The sequence below is a fragment of the Rhinatrema bivittatum genome, chromosome 14 (genome assembly GCF_901001135.1).
Source record: "Rhinatrema bivittatum chromosome 14, aRhiBiv1.1, whole genome shotgun sequence".
NCBI classification, from domain to species: Eukaryota; Metazoa; Chordata; class Amphibia; order Gymnophiona; family Rhinatrematidae; genus Rhinatrema; species Rhinatrema bivittatum.
The window spans coordinates 3,283,839-3,309,270 of NC_042628.1; the positions used below are offsets into that span (position 1 = coordinate 3,283,839).

Here is a 25,432-nt window from a genome sequence, read left to right on the forward strand (position 1 = left end):
ACTTCCCCATCACTTTGCAATAGTAGAATCAGCCTTAAGAAAAGCGAAGTGCTCCAAAATGCTTTCCAACACCCCTCCTCGCAAAGAAGCCATGCTAAGCAGCACACGAACTGCAAATGATTCAATAGATGCTCGTTTGTTTGCAAAAATCACAATCTTTAGCAGAACAGTTCCTGATAGATAAGATGAGCCATTCTATTCCTGCCATTCAGCAAACACCTAACAAGGCCAGCCTACGATACCTCTTCTAGGACTTTGCTGGGGCTTGCTTGGTTGTAGGCATCTGGTCTCCTTCCGGATGTACACAGGAAGCTCACAGATGCTTCATGCACTGGTGATGATCTTTTGGAGGAGAAAGTGAACGATGGATGCTATTAAGGATCACTGTTCAACCCTCCTTAATCTTTCAACAGCTAAGGCGGAACAACCCTCCATCACCAGGAAAGGTCAGCATCAGTCTATAAAAGGTGATACTTCTACCCAAGAAGACGTTGCCAACAGTGCCCCTAACTATATCCTCCTTTCCAGCAGAAACAGCATCAAAACAGGCTGTGGACCAGCGAGAGAAGGCAGATTAAGCCTCTACAGCAGATGCAGACCAAAGCCCTTTTTATTTTTATAACTCTTTATTTATACTATAAGCAGACAAAAGCAGTATCCTCACAAGCTCATGCCTCAATAAACTGGTGAGTCTATAAGGTGGTACCTGCCTCTTGTCATTTTTACTTCCAAAAAAGATATCTGCAAAGGGCTACATGATCGATTATGCATTTCTTCTTCTCTGCTCATTATTATCTAGACACTGCTTTGCATCAAGCTTTGGACAGAAAGTTTATTTAATGAACTCTGCCCTCCATCCTCAGACAATGATCTACCTCTAATGTGCAAAATAAAAGCTCTGCAATTACAACCCTCAGCTTGGGAGTGCCTACTTGGCTTGTCCATGGAGAAAGCTAAGTGACTCACCTGTAACAGGTGTTTCCCATACACACCAGGATAAATCAGCCACACACTTCTTCCTACCTCCCCTTTAGAGTTGAAGCTTAGCTTGAAAGTAAGACTCAGGAAACTTGTGCTAGAGACAGCTGAGCTTTCTTTCTCTGCACCAGTGAATGACATCACCTCCCTTGTATGGCTGATTTATCCTGCAACAGGTAAGCAACTTCATTTTATCCACGCAGAGACTGGGTAATGTTCACAAAGCCATTTTATATATAGAAACGTGCTTTTTACCTCTCACACATCTCTGTGTGTCCTGTGAGAAAATCCCTTTTTTTTTTTTGTTCTATTGAATGTTCAATCAAGATTGTTAAGAGGCAATTTTTAGTGAGAGTGGAACCTAAGGAAACAAAATCATTCAGTAAATGTCTAAGAAAATCAGTGCAAATATTTTTTTAGACTATGGCTGACAGAATAACCACCACACAAAGAGCAAGTTATAAGCAGTTTATAGACAGATGAGCAGACATTAGAATGGTTTGAGTGGATGAATTCTCAGGAAGCCTTAGGAAGGATGATATTGGCGCGTGCATGACAAGCGGGCTTCCATTGGAGGGCTGTAACAGCTGTTTCTTCAGAAGATGGCTGCACAAGCCTTAGGTGTGCGCCAGATGTTCCCGTGCTATTGTGGTGATCTGCTTTGAGGGGGCAGTGTCTCCAAGTGAGTTTGTATTGTGCAGGTCATGATGGAAGGAAAGGGAAGCCTCACTTGTAAGCCAGGAAGGAGCAGGGTCTCTCTCTTTCGTACATCAAGTAGTGCTATAGAAGGGTTTGCTGGTAGGAGGGTATATTGGAAAGGATCTCAGGCTCTCAAATTTACTGCTAGGGTTCTTCTGAATGCTTGCATTGTGCCACAGAGAGCCTCCATCTGGTGGTCGTAGTATTTATATCTACAGCGTTTGTAACCTGCTTTTATAGAGGACTGACACTTCTTTAGCAATGTTGTTCTTGTGTTTTTCTCCTTTGCCACAATGTCCGGTCTAACAAAATAAATTTACCATTTATCAGCTGAAACAGGAATGTCCCCAGTGATGACAACTTCTCCATTCTCTGCAGTTCTTGTCAGCCTCATGATCCCAGTGACTTTCTGACACAGCGAGGTTACAGTACGATTGCACTCTAATTCATAAGCTTTCCTTCTCCATGTATGAGCAGCTTCGGAAGTGGGGTTTCAGGGTTTGGGGCCACAGATGAGGAGGTGTCAAGGACTGTCCTCTTGCTGTGTTAATGCCTCAGTTTAGGTATTTAATCCTGGCTCTTCCCTTCATGGCATTTATAGAAGTGAGAGATTGTCATTCTGTTTGAAACCGAAGGTCCAGACATTCAGAGGTGAAAGGTCAAGGCTGACAAGCAAACTTTCTGATAACCCAAATCTCCAAAATGTTTCCTGTTAACTTACACAATGTTCTCCATAACACATTGCAGATACTGTGGGATAATATCTACAGCTTGCACTGAGCTTGGGGCTCTACAAATCACATTAGAACCACTCAAGTTCCAGTTCATATGGCCAGACTCACAGAAGGACATCGGATGGACCCAGCTTGTAGGATCAACATCAGCTTCCAGAGCAAGGATGCTGGCTGCATCCCTACTTTTGTCTTTTCTTTGATTAGTCATAAGAAAAACAGGAAGTCTTCTAGCGCTGCTTCTCGGACCTTCCTCTCACACAAGCTCTAGCCTGTTTAAGAGAGAGAAATGGAAATGCTTTGCAGGAAACAGATCACCCCAGACTTTATCTTCCCATCTCCTTAAGGATCCTCTGTGCTTATCCCAGGCTTTACTCCTCACTCCCTCACAGCTAAGGATCCTCTGTGCTTATCCCAGACTTTACCCCTCACTCCCCCACAGCTAAGGATCTGTTAAAAAAGAGGTTGGACTTAAAATGTTTGCAAGAACAACTCTGATACTCATTTACGTTACTATTCTTTATTATATAGCATTCAAAGCATGTACATGAGTGAGTATCAGAGTTGTTCTTGCAAACATTTTAAGTCCAACCTCTTTTTTAACAGATCCTCTGTGCTTATCCCAGGCTTTACCCCTCACTCCCCCACAGCTAAGGATCCTCTGTGCTTATCCCAGGCTTTACTCCTCACTCCCCCTCAGCTAAGGATCCTCTGTGCTTATCCCAGGCTTTACCCCTCACTCCCCCACAGCTAAGGATCCTCTGTGCTTATCCCAGGCTTTACCCCTCACTCTCCCACAGCTAAGGATCCTCTGTACTTATCCCACGCTTTACCCTCACACTTCCTATCTGAGGATCCTTTGTACTTATTCCAAGCTTTCTTTAATTCTGTAGTATTTAGGCCATCATTATCTCCAACACAAGGTTATTCCATGCATCCACCTCCTTTTCTGAAAGGAAACATTTCCTTATTTTAATTCCATTTTTAGAGCCGACATTTGGGATTGTCTAAGCAACGAGTTGTCCAATCCCAACTGTACTCTGAGATCTGAGGTGCAGGAACCCAAGACCTTCAGATACTTGAAAGGGTTTAATGATCCAAAGTCAACGACAAACCTTTTCCATTGCAAACAAATCAGCAGAACCAGAGGTCACGATTTAAAACTCCAGGGAGGAAGACTCAGAACCAACGTCAGGAAATATTTCTTCATGGAGAGGGTGGTGGATGCTTGGAATGCCCTTCCGGAGGAGGTGGTGAAGACCAAAACTGTGGAGGAATTCAAAGGGGCGTGGGATAAACACTGTGGATTCCTAAAGTCTTGAGGATGTGAGAAGAGGCATGGAGGAGGCTTGCGGGAATGATGGCTACTTCCTGGTGATTAATACCCTTATTCAATAAACATACACATGGTTAATGCGACTCCAACATTGCTCTATGCTTCAATGGCAAGAGGAAATGTGGGACAAAGGATTTGCATTCACAAAAAAGTGGGGGAGTAGCTTGCTTGTTGTGGCGGTTACTACCTTGAACCAATACTTCACTTTGAATACATATACAGCATAGCTCACTGCTTCAACGGCAGGGGGTGGGGATGAAGAAAATAGGATTTATATTAAGACAACCAATAAGGAATAAAATGCACAGGCTGGGTAAACAAATAAGCGTGGCAGTAGCTTGCTTATTGCAGCGGTTACTACCCCGAACCAATTAGGCTTGATTCTTCACTTTTATGCAGCTCCAGCACTGCTCTCTGCATCAATGGCGGGGGTGGAAGGAAATTAGAACCAAAAAGTTACCAAGAAGGGCCCTGACCTCAGCGGTCAGAGTAACAGATAAGTATGAGAAAAATAATTGTGAAAGCTTGCTGGGCAGACTGGATGGGCCGTTTGGACTTCTTCTGTGGTCATTTCTATGTTAAGCAATTATACCTGGGTCTCCACATTCAGCTGTGCTCTCAACAGGGCTAACTTCAAATAACATTACTTCCACCTTCACCTTTATAGAGAGTTATTCTGGAGGCTTTTTTAAACCCCGTTTGAAGTGGTTTTTTCCCAATTTGAAGCTCTGCATATTGGACCATTCTAACAAGAGGAACAGGCGTGCAGAGATTTGTTATCTTCAGCGTGACTTTCAAGGAGATAGATGTTTGAAACCCATGCTGTGTGATTAATTAGCTCTGCATAAGAAACGTTCTATAATTTGACTGTAGTACCAGGGAATCTCTGCACAACCAGGACTGCTTAGGCTGAAGGCCACAGCTAGTCAATAAAATGAAGATGCACGATTCCCTGAAGTACTCTCCATATTCTGCTGTGACAGACCGCGTATTCTGGAGATTAGCAGAGATTTGTTATGCATTTACGAGGGCTCCTTTGTGTGAGTCTTTTAATGCTGACTTCTTTAGAGACTGGATAAATATTCACAAAAATCGGCAGATTAATATCAGCTTTCCAGTCAAGAGAGCGCGGGACATGACAAGCACAGAGGGACTGTAAAGCTGAGCAGGAGATGTGGATGGCTGTGGGCTCCTTATCTGCCGTCATGTTCTGTGTTTCATTCCTACAGGTTGCTCACTAAAATGCGGGTTGACAATTTGGAAAATATGCAAAGTGCATAAATATGGAAGATCAAAGTATAATTGGTTTTTTTTTTTTTTTTTTTAATAAGGCTAGAAAACCAAATGGCCTTAGGGCCATCATGTGCTAATTTAGCTTCTCTCATGTGTAGCCATAAAAGCAGCCTTTAGGGGATATTAATGGCACTATTTCAGATCTGCAGCCACCCCCACATTCACATTACTCAAAACTAGAGCTGATCTATTAATTGCATCAGTAGCATGGGATCTTCTTAGTGTTTGGGTAATTGCCAGGTACTTATGGTCTGGATTGGCCACTGTTGGAAACAGGATGCTGGGCTTGATGGACCCTTGGTCTGTCCCAGCATGGCCAGTTCTTATGATCTGGGAAAACGTCCCCACCAGGAGACGACCAGTAATAGTCGATCTTACAGCACCAGTATGAGGTGGCAGTCCCAGCAGGAACATGATGCATGAAGACGCACTGGGCCAAGTAGGTTTTATATTGCAGTAGACACAATGTCCCAGCATCGAACAAAACGGGGCAGAGGGTTTTAATATAAAAGACACTAACACCACAGCTCCCAGGGGCCCAGTACAGCTGGCGGGTCTGACCTTAAAGATAAGTAAACTTTTGCCTGGTCTTCCTGGCTGGGTTGTGCTGGGGCCAAGCAGAGGAGAGAGTAATGGGGTAAAAGCCTGGTGCATCCGATAGATACAAAACACTCATCACTAATTTTCTGAAAATTTTTAATATAATTTCCAATCATGATCACCAAAATCTGGCTCACCAGAAAACATTTAGAAATTGGATAGAAAATGAAATCACCGTTAATACTATTAAGACATCTTAATCTTTACAGCAGAAAAAAAACATCAGAGATGCAGATTACAGAAAAGAAAACGCTAAGTCTACTAGGACTGCAGACAATTTGTTTATTGATAAAGCATTGCTGGAAAAGAGAAGAGCACAGGATGAACTGAATGCGGAGGGAAGGTCGCCCTGCCCTGGGCATCATTCCTGTAAGCAGGTCCTTTGCCAGGTGAGAGAGCGATGCCCACTTAAAGCACTGCGGAGATCTGCCATTAACATCAGTGAGCGTGCGCTGCAAGGAAGCCCTTCCTGGGGTCCCCGCACAGTAAAGTGCATAGGGCACCTGACAGCTCCTCCGCTGAAGCAGCAGCAGGGCGAGGCCTGGCCCCGGGAGCTTTCAATCACCGCTCTCCAGACACTTTTCCTTACTCTGTGTCCCCTCCCAGATCACTTGAAGCAGACACTGCAGTCATCAACCCTAAATCTGGGCAGCAGGGACTAAGGATCTGCCTTCCACCCTGCATCCTAAAAATACAATTTATAATCATTTCTCAGATTTGGTCCCCCCGGACTCCCCTCCCAGGCAAAATTAGTGGGGAATGCATAACGAGCAGAGGTCTCCTATAACAAACACTCAGATGAGAGCCAGATGAGCCCCTGCTTACCCTCGGCTGACGGTGCTTTCCCGCCCCCCCTGAAAACGTGGTCACATTATCAGCCACGTGGTCACCCGCAGCCACTGGACATCCGAAATCACAGAAACAGATCGCGGTTCTTAGAAATCGGCTTCTGACACCGCCTCTTTCATTTCACAAAACCGAAAGGTACACAATATATTCATTTACAGATTCTTTTAAATAAAATTGCAAGAGTTGAGTCTTAGTGCAGTGTTTGTGCGTGGCAGCCTTCACGCTAATCGCAAGAGCCGTCCTTCCAACCGTCTCGCCATCGCTCGTCAATTCTCGAACAGTCAAACTCCGCTTTCCCTAACTTTCTGTTCACATCATTGTGAAGGAGACACATCCACCGTGAGAAGTTACTCCTGCTGCTGGTATCCGGCTGAGCTGTCACCAATCTGTGGCAAAATAAACAACAGAGAGAACCTTATGGGCCGCAGCTTCGCAAGCCTCCAGGATTCAGACAGATCCCGGATCACCACCAATCAAAGGCCCATTGAAGCTCAGGGCCCAGATGAGCCTCGGCACACGGGCATGCCAGCACCTCGAGGCAGCAGGAGCCTTTTTTTTTTTTGGAGAACATGGGTGATCATGCATACTGCTTCTTCCTATCTACAGCATGACCCCAGAGTGTGATAATGGGCGGCATGCAGGACACCCACTCCACGTCCCCCTCCAGCCCCTGTCCTGTCCCCCAGGCTGAGTAAGATGGGGACAGCGTGCACTAAGCACTGGGTGTGATTGAAGCAGCCAAGGTGACCGAGCTGGCTGCCTGCACCACACTGACATCTCGCTTCTCCTGGCCCATCAGGACACCTTCAAATGTATCTCCACCCCCCTCTCTCCCTTTGTTTTAGACTGGTGGGGGCTTTCAGTGCTTTCCGAGCACTTCTCTTGGCCACACGAGTCCTCGCCATGTGTGCGCTGCCTGCTGCATGAAGGCTGGTGTGAGACACAATATTTCTGTTAATGCAGATGTGCCTTAGGCTTTAAAAGGTTGGGAAACAGAGACAGATGTACAAGTAACACATTAGAGCTAGAGAGGGCATACGATCAACCTGAAGGTACTGAAAGTACTGTTGAATATCAAACAGCTAATATACAAACCTTTTAGCACTAAGATGTTTCACATTACTAAAACAATTATAAAATAAATGATTAAATAATTCAGTTTGCACCTTAACCAAACTATCTTTTATCTTTTGATTTATGACATAGGGAGTATGTAAAAGATTTTGAAAATATCGAAATATAGGGTCTATCAAGCTCAGCATCCTGAACATAAGAACATAAGGAGTGCCAGGCTGGGTCAGAGCAAGGTCCATCGAGCCCAGCATCCTGTACATAAGAACACAAGAAGTGCCAGGCTGGGTCAGACCAAGGTCCATCGAGCCCTGCATCCTGTACATAAGAACATAAGAAGTGCCAGGCTGGGTCAGACCAAGGTCCATCGAGCCCAGCATCCTGTACATAAGAACATAAGAAGTGCCAGGCTGGGTCAGACCAAGGTCCATCGAGCCCTGCATCCTGTACATAAGAACATAAGAAGTGCCAGGCTGGGTCAGACCAAGGTCCATCGAGCCCAGCATCCTGTACATAAGAACATAAGAAGTGCCAGGCTGGGTCAGACCAAGGTCCATCGAGCCCAGCATCCTGTACATAAGAACATAAGAAGTGCCAGGCTGGGTCAGGACTATTGACCCTGGCATCCTGTCTCTAACAGCAGCCAGTTCAGGTAACTTGGATGGATTCACAGACCCCAATAGTAAAGTCCACTCCATCTCCAACTAAACTTTCTCTATTAGCAACCTAAGGATGTCTCCTGTTTTGTGCTGTTGTAAATGTTTTTGGTTTGTGTTATTACAGATATTTTTATTTACAATTATTTATTTACAATTTAACATACTGAAGCTAAGAAACATTTGGTACAGAAAAAAAAAACATTGATAGAAATTAAAAATCAATACCCAAATCTTAACTCAATATTTTGATTGGGGAAAGGATTCACAATATTAGGAAACTACTCTTCCATCAAATACGTATCCAGAAAAAAAGAGGAAAACCAAACAGTCAGAAGGAAGAAGATGCCCCCTTATATACGAGGACATGAAAGGCAATGAAAAGGGAAGTGGCTCTGAGCCCCCGGTGGTGCAGAGGAAGGTGATCAGGGGAGAGACATCTGGAAACCTCACCGCACACTTGTAGGGCAAACAAAGCCAAAATAAGGCCCCAGTCTGCAACACTCCTGGTCTTAATCAGAGAAACCGCTTCTGCTTTTTCCGAAAAGCGGCTTAGCCACATCTGGAAAACCTCTTATTTCACAATTCAGGAATAGGGGCTGCAACCAGAGCACCCAATCTCAGCCTGGGAGTAAAATAAAATTAAATGGCTGGGACGGCTTTCTCTGGAATCTGAGTCAAATGTAAAAAAGCAAATCGGAGCCGAGAGCTCTAATTTTCAAAAACTTCCTTTTTTTTTTTTTTAAAGGGGCAAGAAATAAGCTTCGGATATAGGGGGAAGCGATTTTTCAGGTATTTTTTAAAAACTTCCATCATATATCTTTTAAATAAATTCAGGAGCAGTAACTGTAGATATTTTTGGAAGCTGAATAAATCTCAAAGTTTGATGTCTAACTATATTTTCCAGTCTCTCTACTTCATCGTGAAACTAACATGTATTTTCTGAAAGCTACACTCAATGTCCTCCAAACATCGAGAAGACATAGCCAGGTCAGTTCCCACTTCCATCACTTTTTCCACCAGAAGCCTGAAATGTAGTCCGACCCTGCATCTGGGGGCAGGAGGAAGAAGAGAGTTCTCCAAACCTATAATGGCAACCCACAGATTTTCCAAACCAATCACCAATGTCACTCGCGACAGGGCTAACAAACTCACACACACACTAAGGGCTTTTAAGCTTCACTCCTTGCCCCTGTTCCTGCAGGCTCGACTGCCTCCTCCTGAGCTCCATTCACCTAGCACCATTACCGTAGCCCCTTCTTCTGCTCTATCTCCAGGCCGGCGCTGCACTGGATTCACCCCCTCCCCAGTTCCTGCATTGGAGAAATCCGCCTTCTCATCAGGGAACGCCTCCAAACTTTCCTCTGCACGTCCTTTTTCTGGATCCAACGGAGGTGTCCTCTTCTCGGGACTAAATGAGGCTTCCATTAGAGACACAGCTGATGGCTCTCCTTCCCCCCCCCCCGTCGGCTCAGTGCCTTTGAGATCTTGTGACAAAGCAGTCGATGGCACCTGCCAGCATGGAGAGCATCTCGCCAGGTAACTACAGAACTGAGGAAAAGAAATGGTGAACGCTCCGAGCACCGCTCACCTAACGTCCACAGTCTTGCTCTGCCCCCTTCTTCCTCATGGATGCGCTTTTATAATCCGCTCAGAATGGATGGATTTGTGATAGGTGGCAAATAAATCATTTTAAATAAAATAACTAACCCTAAGTAAATCAGGGACACTGCTGGGCTGGTTTGTATCAGAACCCCATGTGGACATGACAGCGAGGCAGTTTGTTCACCAAAGGAAAATTTTAAAAATGGGATGTGCACTAATAAAACCTGCACATCTTTTATTCCAAAACTGCACAGAAGAAGGAAATCAAAGGAGAGCTAGGAACAAGACCCATGTGCTATATAATTGTTATGCTTCTATTTCATATCCAAAGTCAGGAGACTAAAGCCAGCTTGTGCTTGAATCTCTGTGCAGGACAAGCAGCGAGGGGGGATTCAATCTCAGCTGCAGCGTCCCCGACAGTCATCCTCCAGTAATCATGCAGTTACTTCCACGATTATAAAAGAAAAAAAACACAAACCTCTCTCTCAAATCCTCTGCGCATTCATCACAAGGATAAAACTTTGAAAATAAGTTGATGAATGTTGTCATCTCTCGTTGCTCAGCAGTGCTTGGCTCGTCTGGATAGTAAGCAGCCATCGTGTGCAGGAAAGACCAGGTGCTCCTTCCCAGCTCTTCTCTATCTAAGGGACACTCCGAGGGTCTCTCCAGTTCTTCATCCTGGGTCACAAAAACAAAAGGCGGTGGCTGTAAGTTGCTTAGACGTTTATGGGTACATTAGCCTCTTTTCCATTCTTTTTTAGGATAAGTTACCAGGGATGGAATCAGAGGATTCCTGCAGTTCTATACCCCCAGTTGTGGCCTTGCCTCTGTTCAGTGAAAGTCCAGTGGATTTATATTATCTACATATTAACAGTCAGCACTAAATACCTCAGGTTGCTATTAGTATAGAAAGAGAAGGGGGGAGCTGCAGGAGCTCTCTCTTCCCTCGTCAGCTGCGGAGCTATATGATGTATATTATATAGATGAATATATAGTAGGTACAGGAGCTATATATGATGCACATAGAGAGAGGAGTCACAGGAATTATGATGTATATTATATATGTAGCCCCACCTGGGTGGCAGTGTGCATGCCACTGGGCCATAAACTTATCTGTAGTTCTTCAGAGCAGGGACACCTGACTAACTCTTCTCAGAGACTCCTTCCCCAGGGCCCAAGTGCTAGGGGTGACTTTCTCTCTTTGTGTTGTCCCTGGGAGAGGGGTCTCACTTCCTCTGTTTCTTGGTCTGAGTCCCCTGGGAAAGGAATAAGTGTGCTGTGTGCCCAATAACCACTCTGGAGTCACTTGGATAGTGTCCACACATAAAACTTTACTGAGCTGAATAGTCAGATGCCCAGCACCTCAGTGTTTACAATCTCTACCTCTATCTGTGCAGGAGTCTTGTTCGCAGGCAAGGGAGCCACCTGGATCAGGTGAAGTGGAGGTCCCAGTGCGCATGGTAACCTTGACAAGAAAGCCCTACCATCGTGTCCAAATCTCTCTATCCCCAGATGGATGTCCTCAGTGGTGTAATTAGATTCTTCTGGATCTGTTTACTTGTTCTTTTCCTTTGTCCATTTCCTGTGGGGATCCCAGAGGGGATGTATGCCTATGCTGAGTAGTGCTATAGAAATATTCAGTAGCAGTAGTATGGGTGCAATCCTGGGTCCAAACTGCAGCTTGAGCTGTTTCTCGCTCCAGGCAGGAAGGAGAGCAAAAATCTTCCTCCTGGGCAGCGAACCAAAATTCTTCTTATTCCCCAAAAATACTAACACCGGAGCATCCTTGCAGCGGGTCAGTACCTCAGAAGGGAAGGTCTTCCCTGTCCCTGGGCGACCCAAGCATACGGTGTCCTGAATTCAGGAAAGGGACAGGAGTCTCCAAGGCTCCTACCAAAGACCAAAATTCTCCAAATGAGTCCCAGGACACCTGCTCTGCAGACTTGTCCCAAAGGGGCCCAGGCAGGATGGAGCCCAGGCTTTCAGGCAGGAAATCTCGCTAACCTTTCTCCCAAACAGCAAACTCCCCCCCCCCCGAAAGCTGCTATAATGGGGGGCGGGGGGGTATTGCATGGACCCTCCCCTAACTGCAGGAGCTGCCATGTCCCAGGGCTTGCAGGTAAGGCTGGCTCTCGCTTACACAGAGATGTGGAGCTTGCGAGGATGCACATTATATATATATTAGATATATATATATCTAATATATATATATATATATTAGATATATATCTATATCTATAGCGAGCACAAGACGCCTGACTTATGAATGAGCTGAGCATCCCTCCCCCCACCTTCCCTTCCGTACCCCGGGAGCCAGGGCCGCCGTCTGCTTCCGCTGACTTCTTATCCAGCTCTTGAAGTCGGTGCAAGCCCGGCACGGCTTCTTCGGCTTCTGCTGCTCAGACGGCGCCGACCCCGGAGCCGGGAAGAGCGGGCTCCGCCGCTCACTGGGCGCAGCCATGTTGGACGCGCGGTGCATGGCGGGGCGGGCATTCGCTTCGTTCTGGATCTCCTGTCGGGAAGGGAACGAGGCCACGGCTGCTCCCCCCCCCCCCCCCCCCCCCCCGTCTGTATTATAAATGGAAATGGAGGGCCCGGCGGGGAGCATTCAGGGCTACCGAAAGCTTAGGAGGCGATGATCACGAGACGACCCAGGGCCCTTCTCGAGGGCAGAATAGAAGTTCTGGAGTCAGGGCCATTCTTGCGAATCAAACCTGGAGATACAGAGAGCACCCCGGTGGCACCCAGTGCGGCTGCCCCAGTCGCAGGGCCCCTAAAGCCCGCCCTGCCTACAACCAGAGATCAGGAAGTGAGGCTCGGGGGGAGAATAAGGACGACACTATGGGACAGCATTAGAAAATATGTGGTAAGAGAATGGGTGGTGGATGCATGAAATAGACCGAGAGGAGTTAAAGGAAAATTGGTTCTTATCCAGACTCCTCCCAGCAGATGGAGACAGAGAGCGTTTCTCAGGCACTGCCTCTTAACCCGCTGTGTCACTGCAGCTCTTCAGTATTAAGCAGTACCCCAGCAGAAAATACTTCTCCTGGTCTGCATGGTCTCCTGAATGATCAGTTTCTTCCTCGGTGAAATACAAGGAGATGCCATGAAAGGGGCCAAGCAAATTCGAAAGCGTTGCCTTGTCCTATCACACTTAAAACCCACTGGTCCAACGTGATCTTGACCCACTCCTCGTAAAAGAGAGTCAACCGACCCCTGATGACTGGAATGGAGGAGTGGGTCAGCCTCACCTTATTTGGCTCCATTAGGCCCTTGGCCAGAACTATCTCGGTTTGCTCTGCACCAGCTAATGGACTGGGACAAGGACTGAGACGTCCCCGAGCTTTGTCTCTGGCCTGCACACGGGGCCAGAGACAAATACTTTTGGCCTCAAATGAAAGCAAACCTGCTGAAAACCTTTGGCCCCCTTATGCTTGTCTTCCGGGAGTCTCTGCACCTTATTCTCACCAAGCTGCTTTATCAGCTGTACCAAGTCTTCTCCAAAAAGGAGCTTGCCCTTAAAAGGAAGTGCCCCAAACTGAGCCTTCGATGAAACATTCGCTGACCAATTGCGCAACCACAAGAACCTCCTAGCCGAGACCGCAGATACCATTGTTCTAGAAGAGGTGTGAATCAGATCTTATAAAGCGTTGGCCCCATACGCCACCGCTGCTCCTAAGCATTCTGCCTGCTCAGATTCCTTGCTCGAGAGATCCCTGCCACTCTGTAACTGCTGCACCCATCTCAGGCTCGCTCTGTAACTGCTGCACCCATCTCAGGCTCGCTCTGTAACTGCTGCACCCATCTCAGGCTCGCTCTGTAACTGCTGCACCCATCTCAGGCTCGCTCTGTAACTGCTGCACCCATCTCAGGCTCGCTCTGTAACTGCTGCACCCATCTCAGGCTCGCTCTGTAACTGCTGCACCCATCTCAGGCTCGCTCGAAGCATAGAACTGCTGCACCCATCTCAGGCTCGCTCTGTAACTGCTGCACCCATCTCAGGCTCGCTCTGTAACTGCTGCACCCATCTCAGGCTCGCTCTGTAACTGCTGCACCCATCTCAGGCTCGCTCAAAGCATAGAACTGCTGCACCCATCTCAGGCTCGCTCGAAGCATAGAACTGCTGCACACTGCAGCTCGGATGTCCAGGGCAGAAACCTAAAAACTCTTCTTGAGCTGCATTTCGAGCTTCCTATCCTGGTCTTTCAGAGCTGCCACCCCAGCTACTGGGATGGTGGTCCTCTTTGTGACCACTAACACGGAAGCATCCACCTTTGGCACCCTCGAGAGCTCCAGAGCCTCTACAGGCAAGGGATAAATCTTATCCATAGCCCGACTAACCTTTAGGCCAGTCTCCGGAGTATCCCACTCCCTAACCATCCTAAGGAAAGGAAAAGGCCGGGCCTCTCAAAACCACCATGACCGGATCTACTGTGTCCTGGTCCGGCTTCTGCAGAACCGCTATTCCCACCTCCACCAGGACATGTGGGATCATAGAGCCCAGCTTTCTAAAATAGGCAAACAACCTTAGGATTGTCCCCTTCCATGCAAGGAATCTTCCCAGGCTCTTTCTCTTGATCCTGACTACCGATAGGAGGGCCATCCCCCAAGGGAGCCCCCTGGTCAGACTCCTCCGAGGAAAGATTATCTGTGGTACTCCGCACCGCTGGGCTTCTGATTTTCCAGATCCTCATGGCCCCCGGCGTCACTGACCACCTGGGCCCTTTCCTAGATGGTCCCTCCGAAAGCCTACGCCTGGGGGAGCCACCCCTCTTGGACTTACTGGCCAGGTATGCTTTATGTAATAAAAGCATAAAATCTGGCAAAAAAAAAAAGGACCACTCAAATCCCCCTTCAGGGGAACCAGATCATCATGCGACTGCTCCTTTAAGGCTTCCCCAGGCCTCGTCGAGCCTCAAATCGGCCGGCAACAGCGCTGACGAGAGAGACCCTCCCCCTGCCGCTCTCTCCTCGGCTGCCTCGAAAGTTTCCAAGATGGCCGCTGTTCCTGTGCTTAGCAGGAATGGGTCAGCCTCGACCTCTGGAGCAGCCAGCGCTGCTTGATGGATGGCGCCGCAGGTCCCTGCAAAGAATTCTCTCCCCGGAGAGGCAGCGGGGGCGTCGGCCGGCCTTGGAGAGCCGCGAAGATTGCAGAGCAGCGGCTCACACGCGACATGGCCCGGCGCGACTCTGACCGCGCGGCGGACAGCAAGCAGGATCGGGAGCCGCGATAACGATTCAGCCAGAGTGATCTGCCCCCGGCCGCCTCCAGCGACAGAGTGAGCAGGAAGAACCAATCGCCGCCTTCTGAGTTTACTTCTTCTTTTCTTTTCAAAACTTTACGAACAATAAATAAAAGGACCACGTCCCTGAAGAAGGATGGCAGAGGCTTCTCACGATCCTTGCTGAAAGGGAGGGAAGCGGATCACCAGCTGGCACCCCCGGTCCACTAAATAGAGCACTTTTGGGGTCCCCAAACCCCTGCTCGTCCTTGACCAACTACCAGGGGGGATGGTCCCACCAGGACCTGCCAACCCCCTGGGAGGATTCTCTGGTTTTTTTTTTACTCAGGTACAGAACTGCAGGTTTTGCACCTCCTCCATCTGCTGGAGGCAGAGAAATACTGAGGAGCTGCAGATGGCGCATTGGGTTAAGAGGCGGTGCCTGCAAAACTTTCTCTGTCTCCATCTGCTGGAAGGAAAGCAAAACCCCAGAGTCTGGACTGATCCGGGTACGAACAGGGAATAGAATTCAAGAGAGACTGGGATAAGCACAGGTGATTCCTAGTAGTAGAGATCAGCTGGGATCCATGGGATTGCAAGAGAAGTTGTGCAGACTAGATAATATAAGAACATAAAACATGCCATTCTGGGTCAGAACAATGGTGCATCGAGCCCTACATCCCAAACAAGAAGTGCCAGGCTGGGTCAGACAGACCAAGGTCCATCGAGCCCTGCATCCTGTACATAAGAACATAAGAAGTGCCAGGCTGGGTCAGACCAAGGTCCATCGAGCCCTGCATCCTGTACATAAGAACATAAGAAGTGCCAGGCTGGGTCAGACCAAGGTCCATCGAGCCCTGCATCCTGTACATAAGAACATAAGAAGTGCCAGGCTGGGTCAGACCAAGGTCCATCGAGCCCTGCATCCTGTACATAAGAACATAAGAAGTTCCAGGCTGGGTCAGACCGAGGTCCATCGAGCCCAGCATCCTGTACATAAGAACATAAGAAGTTCCAGGCTGGGTCAGACCGAGGTCCATCGAGCCCAGCATCCTGTACATAAGAACATAAGAAGTGCCCGGCTGGGTCAGACCAAGGGCCATCGAGCCCTGCATCCTGTACATAAGAACATAAGAACTGCCAGGCTGGGTCAGACCAAGGTCCATCGAGCCCAGCATCCTGTACATAAGAACACAAGAAGTGCCAGGCTGGGTCAGACCAAGGGTCCATCGAGCCCTGCATCCTGTACATAAGAACATAAGAAGTGCCAGGCTGGGTCAGACCAAGGTCCATCGAGCCCTGCATCCTGTACATAAGAACATAAGAAGTGCCAGGCTGGGTCAGACCAAGGTCCATCGAGCCCTGCATCCTGTACATAAGAACATAAGAAGTGCCAGGCTGGGTCAGACCAAGGTCCATCGAGCCCAGCATCCTGTACATAAGAACATAAGAAGTGCCAGGCTGGGTCAGACCAAGGTCCATCGAGCCCAGCATCCTGTACATAAGAACATAAGAAGTGCCAGGCTGGGTCAGACCAAGGTCCATCGAGCCCTGCATCCTGTACATAAGAACATAAGAAGTGCCAGGCTGGGTCAGACCAAGGTCCGTTGAGCCCAGCATCCTGTACATAAGAACATAAGAAGTGCCAGGCTGGGTCAGACCAAGGGTCCATCGAGCCCTGCATCCTGTACATAAGAACATAAGAAGTGCCAGGCTGGGTCAGACCAAGGTCCATCGAGCCCTGCATCCTGTACATAAGAACATAAGAAGTGCCAGGCTGGGTCAGAGCAAGGTCCATCGAGCCCAGCATCCTGTACATAAGAACATAAGAAGTGCCAGGCTGGGTCAGACCAAGGTCCGTTGAGCCCTGCATCCTGTACATAAGAACATAAGAAGTGTCAGGCTGGGTCAGACCAAGGGTCCATCGAGCCCTGCATCCTGTACATAAGAACACAAGAAGTGCCAGGCTGGGTCAGACCAAGGTCCATCGAGCCCTGCATCCTGTGCATAAGAACATAAGAAGTGCCAGGCTGGGTCAGACCAAGGTCCATCGAGCCCTGCATCCTGTACATAAGAACATAAGAAGTGCCAGGCTGGGTCAGACCAAGGTCCATCGAGCCCTGCATCCTGTACATAAGAACATAAGAAGTGCCAGGCTGGGTCAGACCGAGGTCCATCGAGCCCAGCATCCTGTACATAAGAACATAAGAAGTGCCAGGCTGGGTCAGACCGAGGTCCATCGAGCCCTGCATCCTGTACATAAGAACATAAGAAGTGCCAGGCTGGGTCAGACCAAGGTCCATCGAGCCCTGCATCCTGTACATAAGAACATAAGAAGTGCCAGGCTGGGTCAGACCAAGGTCCGTTGGGCCCAGCATCTTGTCTTTGACAGTGGTCAATTTAAGTCACTTTGATGTACTTGGTAAATCCAAAATGGGGTGATCCATTCCCTATTAGTGTATCCATAAAGCTTGTTTTTGTTTCCTGAGCAAAAGGCATTTCACCTTTAGAGAGCGCACTGCAGTGTGAGTTTGGAAAATGTTCTTCTTAAATCGGTCACTTGAGGGCAGTAGAAGTCAATCTGGATATTTCCAAATCATAATATGATCACATAGTTCAGCACTTGGTGAGGAGCAGAGAAAGAAGTATCCATGCTTTAAAAAGTTTACCATTTAATCTCTCAGGTAATTACAGTTCTATAAACTGAGGCCCAGAGAGATAAAGTCCATACGAAATAACAGGAGTGTCTGGAGTTCACATGGCTCCCAAGCTTTAGTTATTAGACATTCTCAGTTATTAAACATATAATAATGAATAGGGAGATTGAGTAGGGATTAGTGCAGGGATACAGATCCTATCACCTGTGGGAGTGGATGGGGGTCAGGGGATGGGCGCAGGGATACAGAGCCTGTCACCTCTAGGACTGGAGGGAGCAGGGGATGGGAGCAGGGATACAGAGCCTGTCACCTCTAGGACTGGAGGGATCAGGGGATGGGAGCAGGGATACAGATCCTATCACCTGTGGGAGTGGATGGGGGTCAGGGGATGGGCGCAGGGATACAGAGCCTGGCACCTCTAGGACTGGAGGGATCAGGGGATGGGAGCAGGGATACAGAGCCTGGCACCTCTAGGACTGGAGGGATCAGGGGGTGGGAGCAGGGATACAGAGCCTGTCACCTCTAGGAGTGGAGGGATCAGGGGGTGGGAGCAGGGATACAGAGCCTGTCACCTCTAGGACTGGAGGGATCAGGGGATGGGCACAGGGATACAGAGCCTGTCACCTCTAGGACTGGAGGGATCAGGGGATGGGCGCAGGGATACAGAGCCTGTCACCTCTAGACTGGAGGGATCAGGGGATGGGAGCAGGGGTACAGAGCCTGTCACCTCTAGGACTGGAGGGAGCAGGGGATGGGAGCAGGGATACAGAGCCTGTCACCTCTAGGACTGGAGGGATCAGGGGATGGGAGTAGGGATACAGAGCCTGTCACCTCTAGGACTGGAGGGATCAGGGGATGGGCGCAGGGATACAGAGCCTGTCACCTCTAGGACTGGAGGGATCAGGGGATGGGAGCAGGGATACAGAGCCTGTCACCTCTAGGACTGGGGGGATCAGGGGGTGGGAGCAGGGATACAGAGCCTGTCACCTCTAGGACTGGGGGGATCAGGGGATGAGTGCAGGGATACAAAGCCTGTCACCTCTAGGACTGGAGGGATCAGGGGATGGGCGCAGGGATACAGAGCCTGTCACCTCTAGGACTGGAGGGATCAGGGGATGGGAGCAGGGATACAGAGCCTGTCACCTCTAGGACTGGAGGGATCAGGGGGATGGGAGCAGGGATACAGAGCCTGTCACCTCTAGGACTGGAGGGATCAGGGGATGGGAGCAGGGATACAGAGCCTGTCACCTCTAGGACTGGAGGGATCAGGGGATGGGAGCAGGGATACAGAGCCTGTCACCTCTAGGACTGGAGGGATCAGGGGGTGGGAGCAGGGATACAGAGCCTGTCACCTCTAGGACTGGAGAGATCAGGGGATGGGTGCAGGGATACAGAGCCTGTCACCTCTAGGACTGGAGGGATCAGGGGGATGGGAGCAGGGATACAGAGCCTGTCACCTCTAGGACTGGAGGGATCAGGGGGATGGGAGCAGGGATACAGAGCCTGTCACCTCTAGGACTGGAGGGATCAGGGGGATGGGAGCAGGGATACAGAGCCTGTCACCTCTAGGACTGGAGGGCTCAGGGGATGGGAGCAGGGATACAGAGCCTGTCACCTCTAGGACTGGAGGGGTCAGGGGGATGGGAGCAGGGATACAGAGCCTGTCACCTCTAGGACTGGAGGGATCAGGGGGTGGGAGCAGGGATACAGAGCCTGTCACCTCTAGGACTGGAGAGATCAGGGGATGGGTGCAGGGATACAGAGCCTGTCACCTCTAGGACTGGAGGGATCAGGGGGATGGGAGCAGGGATACAGAGCCTGGCACCTCTAGGACTGGAGGGATCAGGGGGATGGGAGCAGGGATACAGAGCCTGTCACCTCTAGGACTGGAGGGCTCAGGGGATGGGAGCAGGGATACAGAGCCTGTCACCTCTAGGACTGGAGGGATCAGGGGGATGGGAGCAGGGATACAGAGCCTGTCACCTCTAGGACTGGAGGGCTCAGAGGATGGGCACAGGGATACGGAGCCTGTCACCTCTAGGACTGGAGGGGTCAGGGGGATGGGAGCAGGGATACAGAGCCTGTCACCTCTAGGACTGGAGGGATCAGGGGATGGGAGCAGGGATACAGAGCCTGTCACCTCTAGGACTGGAGGGATCAGGGGATGGGTGCAGGGATACAGAGCCTGTCACCTCTAGGACTGGAGGGATCACGGGATGGGCACAGGGATACAGATCCTGTCAAATGTTAAGTAGTAGAAAACTCCACCTGGAAGCTGTTGGTGGCCTCTTTAAAATGAGTCTCAGTCTAGTTCTCATTGGACAGATTCTGACCTCGCTATAAAAGATGTCTAGATTGATTGATTTTTTTGTGAACATGGCATACAGAGGCTGATCTTTAAGATCTTGTAATAAGCAACTGTTGTCATTACCTGAGGCTAAGTCTGCCAGTCTCCGTTGTACGAGTGTGTCTGTCCGTACGATGCTTTCTTTGGTTGCTCCTACACTCCCTGATAATTTCTGTTTACAAATGTTTTTGTAAAGTTTAGAAGAGTTTTAATGTATAATTTGTATTTTATTTGGTGGCTGTATTGATTGTTTTAAATAACTTATGTTGTTATCCGCCATGAAGGGACTGTGGTGAAATGGCGGACAATACATTCTGTAAACAAATAAATACGCCCCTCTGGCTTCAGCTGTCCCCCTCTCTTTTTGTCATGCATAAGGGATTTACTGCTCTTTAGTTTTCTGCTGTTATAATTTAAGCTTGCTGCCTGTTGTACTACAACATAGAAATGCCAAATGCAGTACATTTGCTCTGTATGTGGGACGATCTCTAAGCTTGCACATGATGAAGTAGTTTGGTTAAGCAGCCGGTGAGATCCTCCTGCCGCTCATTGACACCTGCCCCCGCTCCATCAAGGTTTCTTGGCTAATGGAGGGAGGCAAGGTGGCTGAATAAGATGGCACATTCTGCAGTTTCTAGTTTTACTTTCAGGTGTGCGAGACATTCCCTGGGGCAGGGCTTCAGGAACGGGTAAGGACAGGATGATCCTGCGCTCCCTTGTTTCGCTTATGAAATGCATTGCCTTACTCATGTCCTGGCTCTCTTTCCAGTTATAATTTTCCCTTTTGCATTTTTTGTCCTCCCACATTTCTTTTCCTAAAGAGGAGTTCGTGCCCTGTCACCCAGTTCTCTGACTGGGAGGAACCTCTAGAGGTGCCCTACTTTTAGGCCATGCTAAAACAGGTTTAACCCCCAGTGTGGTAAGTTAATGGTATGATAATAAATCAGGAGGTAAAAAATGCACTAACCCGATAATATGGGCACTAAAAACAAGGCCAATATTCAGTTACTGTCCGGCTGAGCAAGTTAGCTGGATAAACTTATCCAACTAATTTGGCCGAGATAATCACTGTGCTGCTGAATAAAGCTGTCTTATAGTTAGCTAGATACACTTATCCTGCTAACCTAACCATAAGACAGCCAGAAAGGAGTCCTAGATTTATCCGGCTAGATAAGCCAGCTGGATAAACTTATCCTGCTAACTATAAGACAGCCAGAAAGGAGCCCTAGATTTATCCGGCTAGATAAGCCAGATAAGGCTGAATATCGACACTTTTTCAGATAAGTTCGCTGGATAAGTAGCTCCACCATGATGCCCTCACTTATCCCGCTGGCTAAACAGCCAACTACCTGCTGAATATTCATACAGCACAATTTAGCTGCCTAAGTCAGAACTTAATTGGCTAAGTAGTGCTGAATGTCGACCTCCATATTTATGTGCATAAACCATGCTTTTTGTACATGAATCCTGTTTCCTGCTTATGAGATACTAAATGCAGAGAACAGATTGCGTTTTCCCTGCATAATTCCTGAGCACAGGACCTCCACGCCACAAACTCTCGGTTCAGCCTCAGATTAACATCAGGAGTTAGATTTTGAGCATAAAAAGGGGGGGCGGGGGGTGATTAACATGGAATTTGCATGGTGGAGTGCTAATTTGTATGGGTGTAAAGTTGTGCACACAGAAGTGTTCACACAGCTGCCCAATTCATGACTCCTTTCCGGGTTTTATCACTGGAACTCAGGGGATTTTGGTGAGTTTTTATTTGAGTTACAGTCACATCGTGGCAAAAATAAAACCGCCTGAAGTCCTACAGGAACTTCCTCATGACAAGAGGAGTATGGTAATTAACACCACGCCTGTGACTGCCGGTGAGGTGTGGCAAATGTAATGTGGAGAGTTTATTGCTGGGATTAGCATTTGTATTGGAACAACTGACCGAGCGGCTTCCTGCAAGGGCAGAGGAGGAACGGGGCCACCTGGAAGTCACCTCTGTACCCAGGTCGACAGGTCAGAAGCCAAGACCTGAGTCTGACCAGTCCCTTCTGGTCTGCCCATTGCACCCTGCAGGATGGATCTAAACGATTTGTATATCTGCAGCTACAACTTTAGCTAAAATAAATGAGGAAAATCATAGACGTGACAATGCAGGACTCCCTCTCCAGAGAGTCTGTTTCCACGCTCATGAGCTCAGACTGTTAAAGGAAAATATTTCAGTGCTGACCTCTCAGATCTTCGGCTAAGCCTTCATTCTTTCCGCATGCTTGAGGGCCTTTTCCCAGTAAATGCTTTAGATTCTCTCATTGTCCCACAATGTTAGCAGAGGAGTCTCTAGGATTCTCTCTGTAGTGATTAAATCAGACAATTTCCGATGACTGCTGGCGTGATTATCCTCGATAGGACCTTGGTAATATTTGTCCTAGTGCACTCTCCACAGGGCTCAACTCCACCCTGGTCATTTGGACTTCCAGGAGGTGAATAGTGAACATAAGCTTGGCCATTCTGGTTCAGACCAAGGGTCCAGCAAGCCCAGTATCCTGTGTCCAACAGTGGCCAAGCCAGGTCACAAGTACCTGGCAGGATCCCAAGGGGTAGAGCGATTCCAGGCTACTTATCCCAAGAATAAGCAGTGGATTTCTGCAGCTCCACCAAAATAATGGTTTATGGACTTTCTTCCAAGAACTTGTCCAAACCTTTTTTAAACGCAGCTACTCTAACAGCTTTCACCTCATCCTCTGGTATTGAATTCCAAAACTTAATTATGCATTGAATAAAAAAAAATTTCTGTTATTAGTTTTAAATTTACAACTTAGTAACTTCATTGAATGTCCTCTAGTCTGTGAACTCTGAAAGAGTAAACAACAGATTTGCACTCAGCTATTCCACTCCACTCATGATTTTATAGACCTCTTTCATATCTCCCCTCCTCTCCTACTCTCTTTAACCTTTTCTTACAGGAGAATTGTTCCAGCCCTTTTATCATTTTTGTTGTCCTCTGAAATATGTGGTCATATATATATCAGGCTTTCTCAAATACCCCTGTTCAGCTCTTATTCATTGTGTTTTCAAACTCTCAAAAACGTATATGGAAGGGCATGAAAAAAAGATATTTGGAGCTAGCATGATGTGAAAACCACCTGTAAGCTTCATTTTCAGGTCTGTCCTGCCTCCGCTATCTGCTCATAATGGGGCCGATGCAATACTTTGGCGGAGAGAGCGGGTGCTGAACAGTCAGCGCCCATGGGGGCACCATGCAATATTTAAATTATGGGACCGTGTTAGCAAGGAGCGCCTGAGTGCGTCGGCCTCAAGTTTATCGGCGTCAGTTTTCCTAAACACCGCACAGCCAGGGGGGTCAGGAAACTGATGCTTCTCAACTGAGCGTCCGTTTCCTGCACCCAACTGCCAGCGTTTTTTAAACTTTTTTTTTGTTAAATTTGTTTACTTTTTCCTCCTACTTAATATTGCAATGGTATTAAGTAGGAGGCAGGTCAAAAAAGCAATTTCTTCTGCTTTTCCGTACTGGTTTAAAGAGCACTCAGCAATTAATTTCTGATACACTTTTTTTTTGCATCGGGAGTGAATGCCTAATAGCTTCATTCACATGCATTTGCATTGTAGAGGTGCTAATCCCCTTATTGCATAAGGGGATTAATTAACACCTATACAACCCACCTCCAACTGGGGGTTATACAGTGTGCTCAGCCAAGCAGCGCAGTGTATTGCATTGACCCCAATGAGTGCCATTCCCCTGAATACATTTACTCAGAACCTCTTCACCTGCTTAGCTCCCACTGTTTCCTATGAAAGAAAATGTGAATGTTTTATTATCTTTTCCTCTTAGGAACTGGCTTGTGCCACCCTATTTTCTTTTTAACCTTCAGATTCAGTCACAGCCAGTGCTCAGTGCATGCCCTCCCTAGCTCACTTTGCCTGGGGATAAGACGCAGGCTGGAAGGGTCTGAGAAAAGGATGCTGAAGAGGTGCCGTGTGCACGGTGTGTGCCGCATGGGGCAGAACCCGGCCATGCATGCCCTGCACGCTGGGAGAGGCACGCTGGGAGAGGCACACAGGACTTCACGTGACTCAGAAAGCAGCTCTTATGTGCTAAGAACCACCCCTGCTGCCTCTTGCCGAGAGCACAGTCCAGGAGCTGCGACAGGCACACTGCAACATATCTGTACCCCTTGCTAGGGGCGAGTAGATTAGATGATTTTATTTTATGCTGTAATTCTGTTTCTGAATGAAATGGTGTTTAAGTTACTACGTTGCTGCAACGTGGGTTTGAGCATGCAATTTCTTATTCCTTTTATGATCTTTCTTTTTTTAATGAATGCAAGCCATGCTGCAAGAGCAATTTGTCATGGAAAGCAGATTATAAATTAAATTCCCCTCCCCCCATCCCATGACACTCCCGTACTACACAAAGCTTCCCCTTCCCCCATCCCGTGACACTCCCGTACTACACAAAGCTTCCCCTCCCCATCCCGTGACACTCCTGTACTACACAAAGCTTCCCTTCCCCCATCCCGTGACACTCCTGTAGTACACAAAGCTTCCCCTCCCCCATCCCGTGACACTCCTGTACTACACAAAGCTTCCCTTCCCCCATCCCGTGACACTCCTGTACTACACAAAGCTTCCCTTCCCCCATCCCGTGACACTCCTGTAGTACACAAAGCTTCCCCTCCCCCATCCCGTGACACTCCCGTACTACACAAAGCTTCCCTTCCCCCATCCCGTGACACTCCCGTAGTACACAAAGCTTCCCCTCCCCCATCCCGTGACACTCCCGTACTACACAAAGCTTCCCTCCCCCCATCCCGTGACACTCCCGTACTACACAAAGCTTCCCCTCCCCATCCCGTGACACTCCCGTACTACACAAAGCTTCCCCTCCCCATCCCGTGACACTCCTGTACTACACAAAGCTTCCCCTCCCCATCCCGTGACACTCCCGTACTACACAGCTTCCCCTCCCCCCATCCCGTGACACTCCCGTACTACACAAAGCTTCCCCTCCCCCCATCCCGTGACACTCCCGTACTACACAAAGCTTCTCCTCCCCCATCCCGTGACACTCCTGTGCTACCCAAAGCTTTCCTTCCCCCCCATCCCGTGACACTCCTGTACTACACAAAGCTTCACCTCCCCCCATCCCATGACACTCCCGTACTACACAAAGCTTCCCTTCCCCCCCATCCCGTGACACTCCCGTACTACACAAAGCTTCACCTCCCCCCATCCCGTGACACTCCTGTACTACACAAAGCTTCCCTTCCCCCATCCCGTGACACTCCTGTACCACACAAAGCTTCCCTTCCCCCATCCCGTGACACTCCTGTACTACACAAAGCTTCCCTCCCCCCATCCCGTGACACTCCTGTA

The 25,432-nt window shown here is 48.5% G+C and overlaps 2 protein-coding genes across 2 annotated transcripts in view; one reads left to right on the forward strand and one right to left on the reverse strand.

The window, feature by feature from the left end:
- Positions 1–1,035: 1,035 nt before the first annotated feature.
- Positions 1,036–25,432, forward strand: part of LOC115075899 (NADPH oxidase organizer 1-like) — a 60,456-nt gene continuing 36,059 nt past the window's right edge. The window contains exon 1 of the mRNA XM_029576819.1: positions 1,036–1,154. The gene's annotated coding sequence lies outside the window, so the exon portion shown is untranslated. The remainder of the gene's footprint in view (positions 1,155–25,432) is intronic.
- GFER (growth factor, augmenter of liver regeneration) lies at positions 5,723–12,351 on the reverse strand. The gene is made up of 3 exons (XM_029576821.1): positions 12,124–12,351; positions 10,297–10,496; positions 5,723–6,872 (listed from the first exon to the last, which is right to left on the reverse strand). Exons 1-3 carry the CDS (start codon positions 12,295–12,297, stop codon positions 6,710–6,712), a joined length of 537 nt encoding a protein of 178 aa, XP_029432681.1. The 5' UTR covers positions 12,298–12,351; the 3' UTR covers positions 5,723–6,709.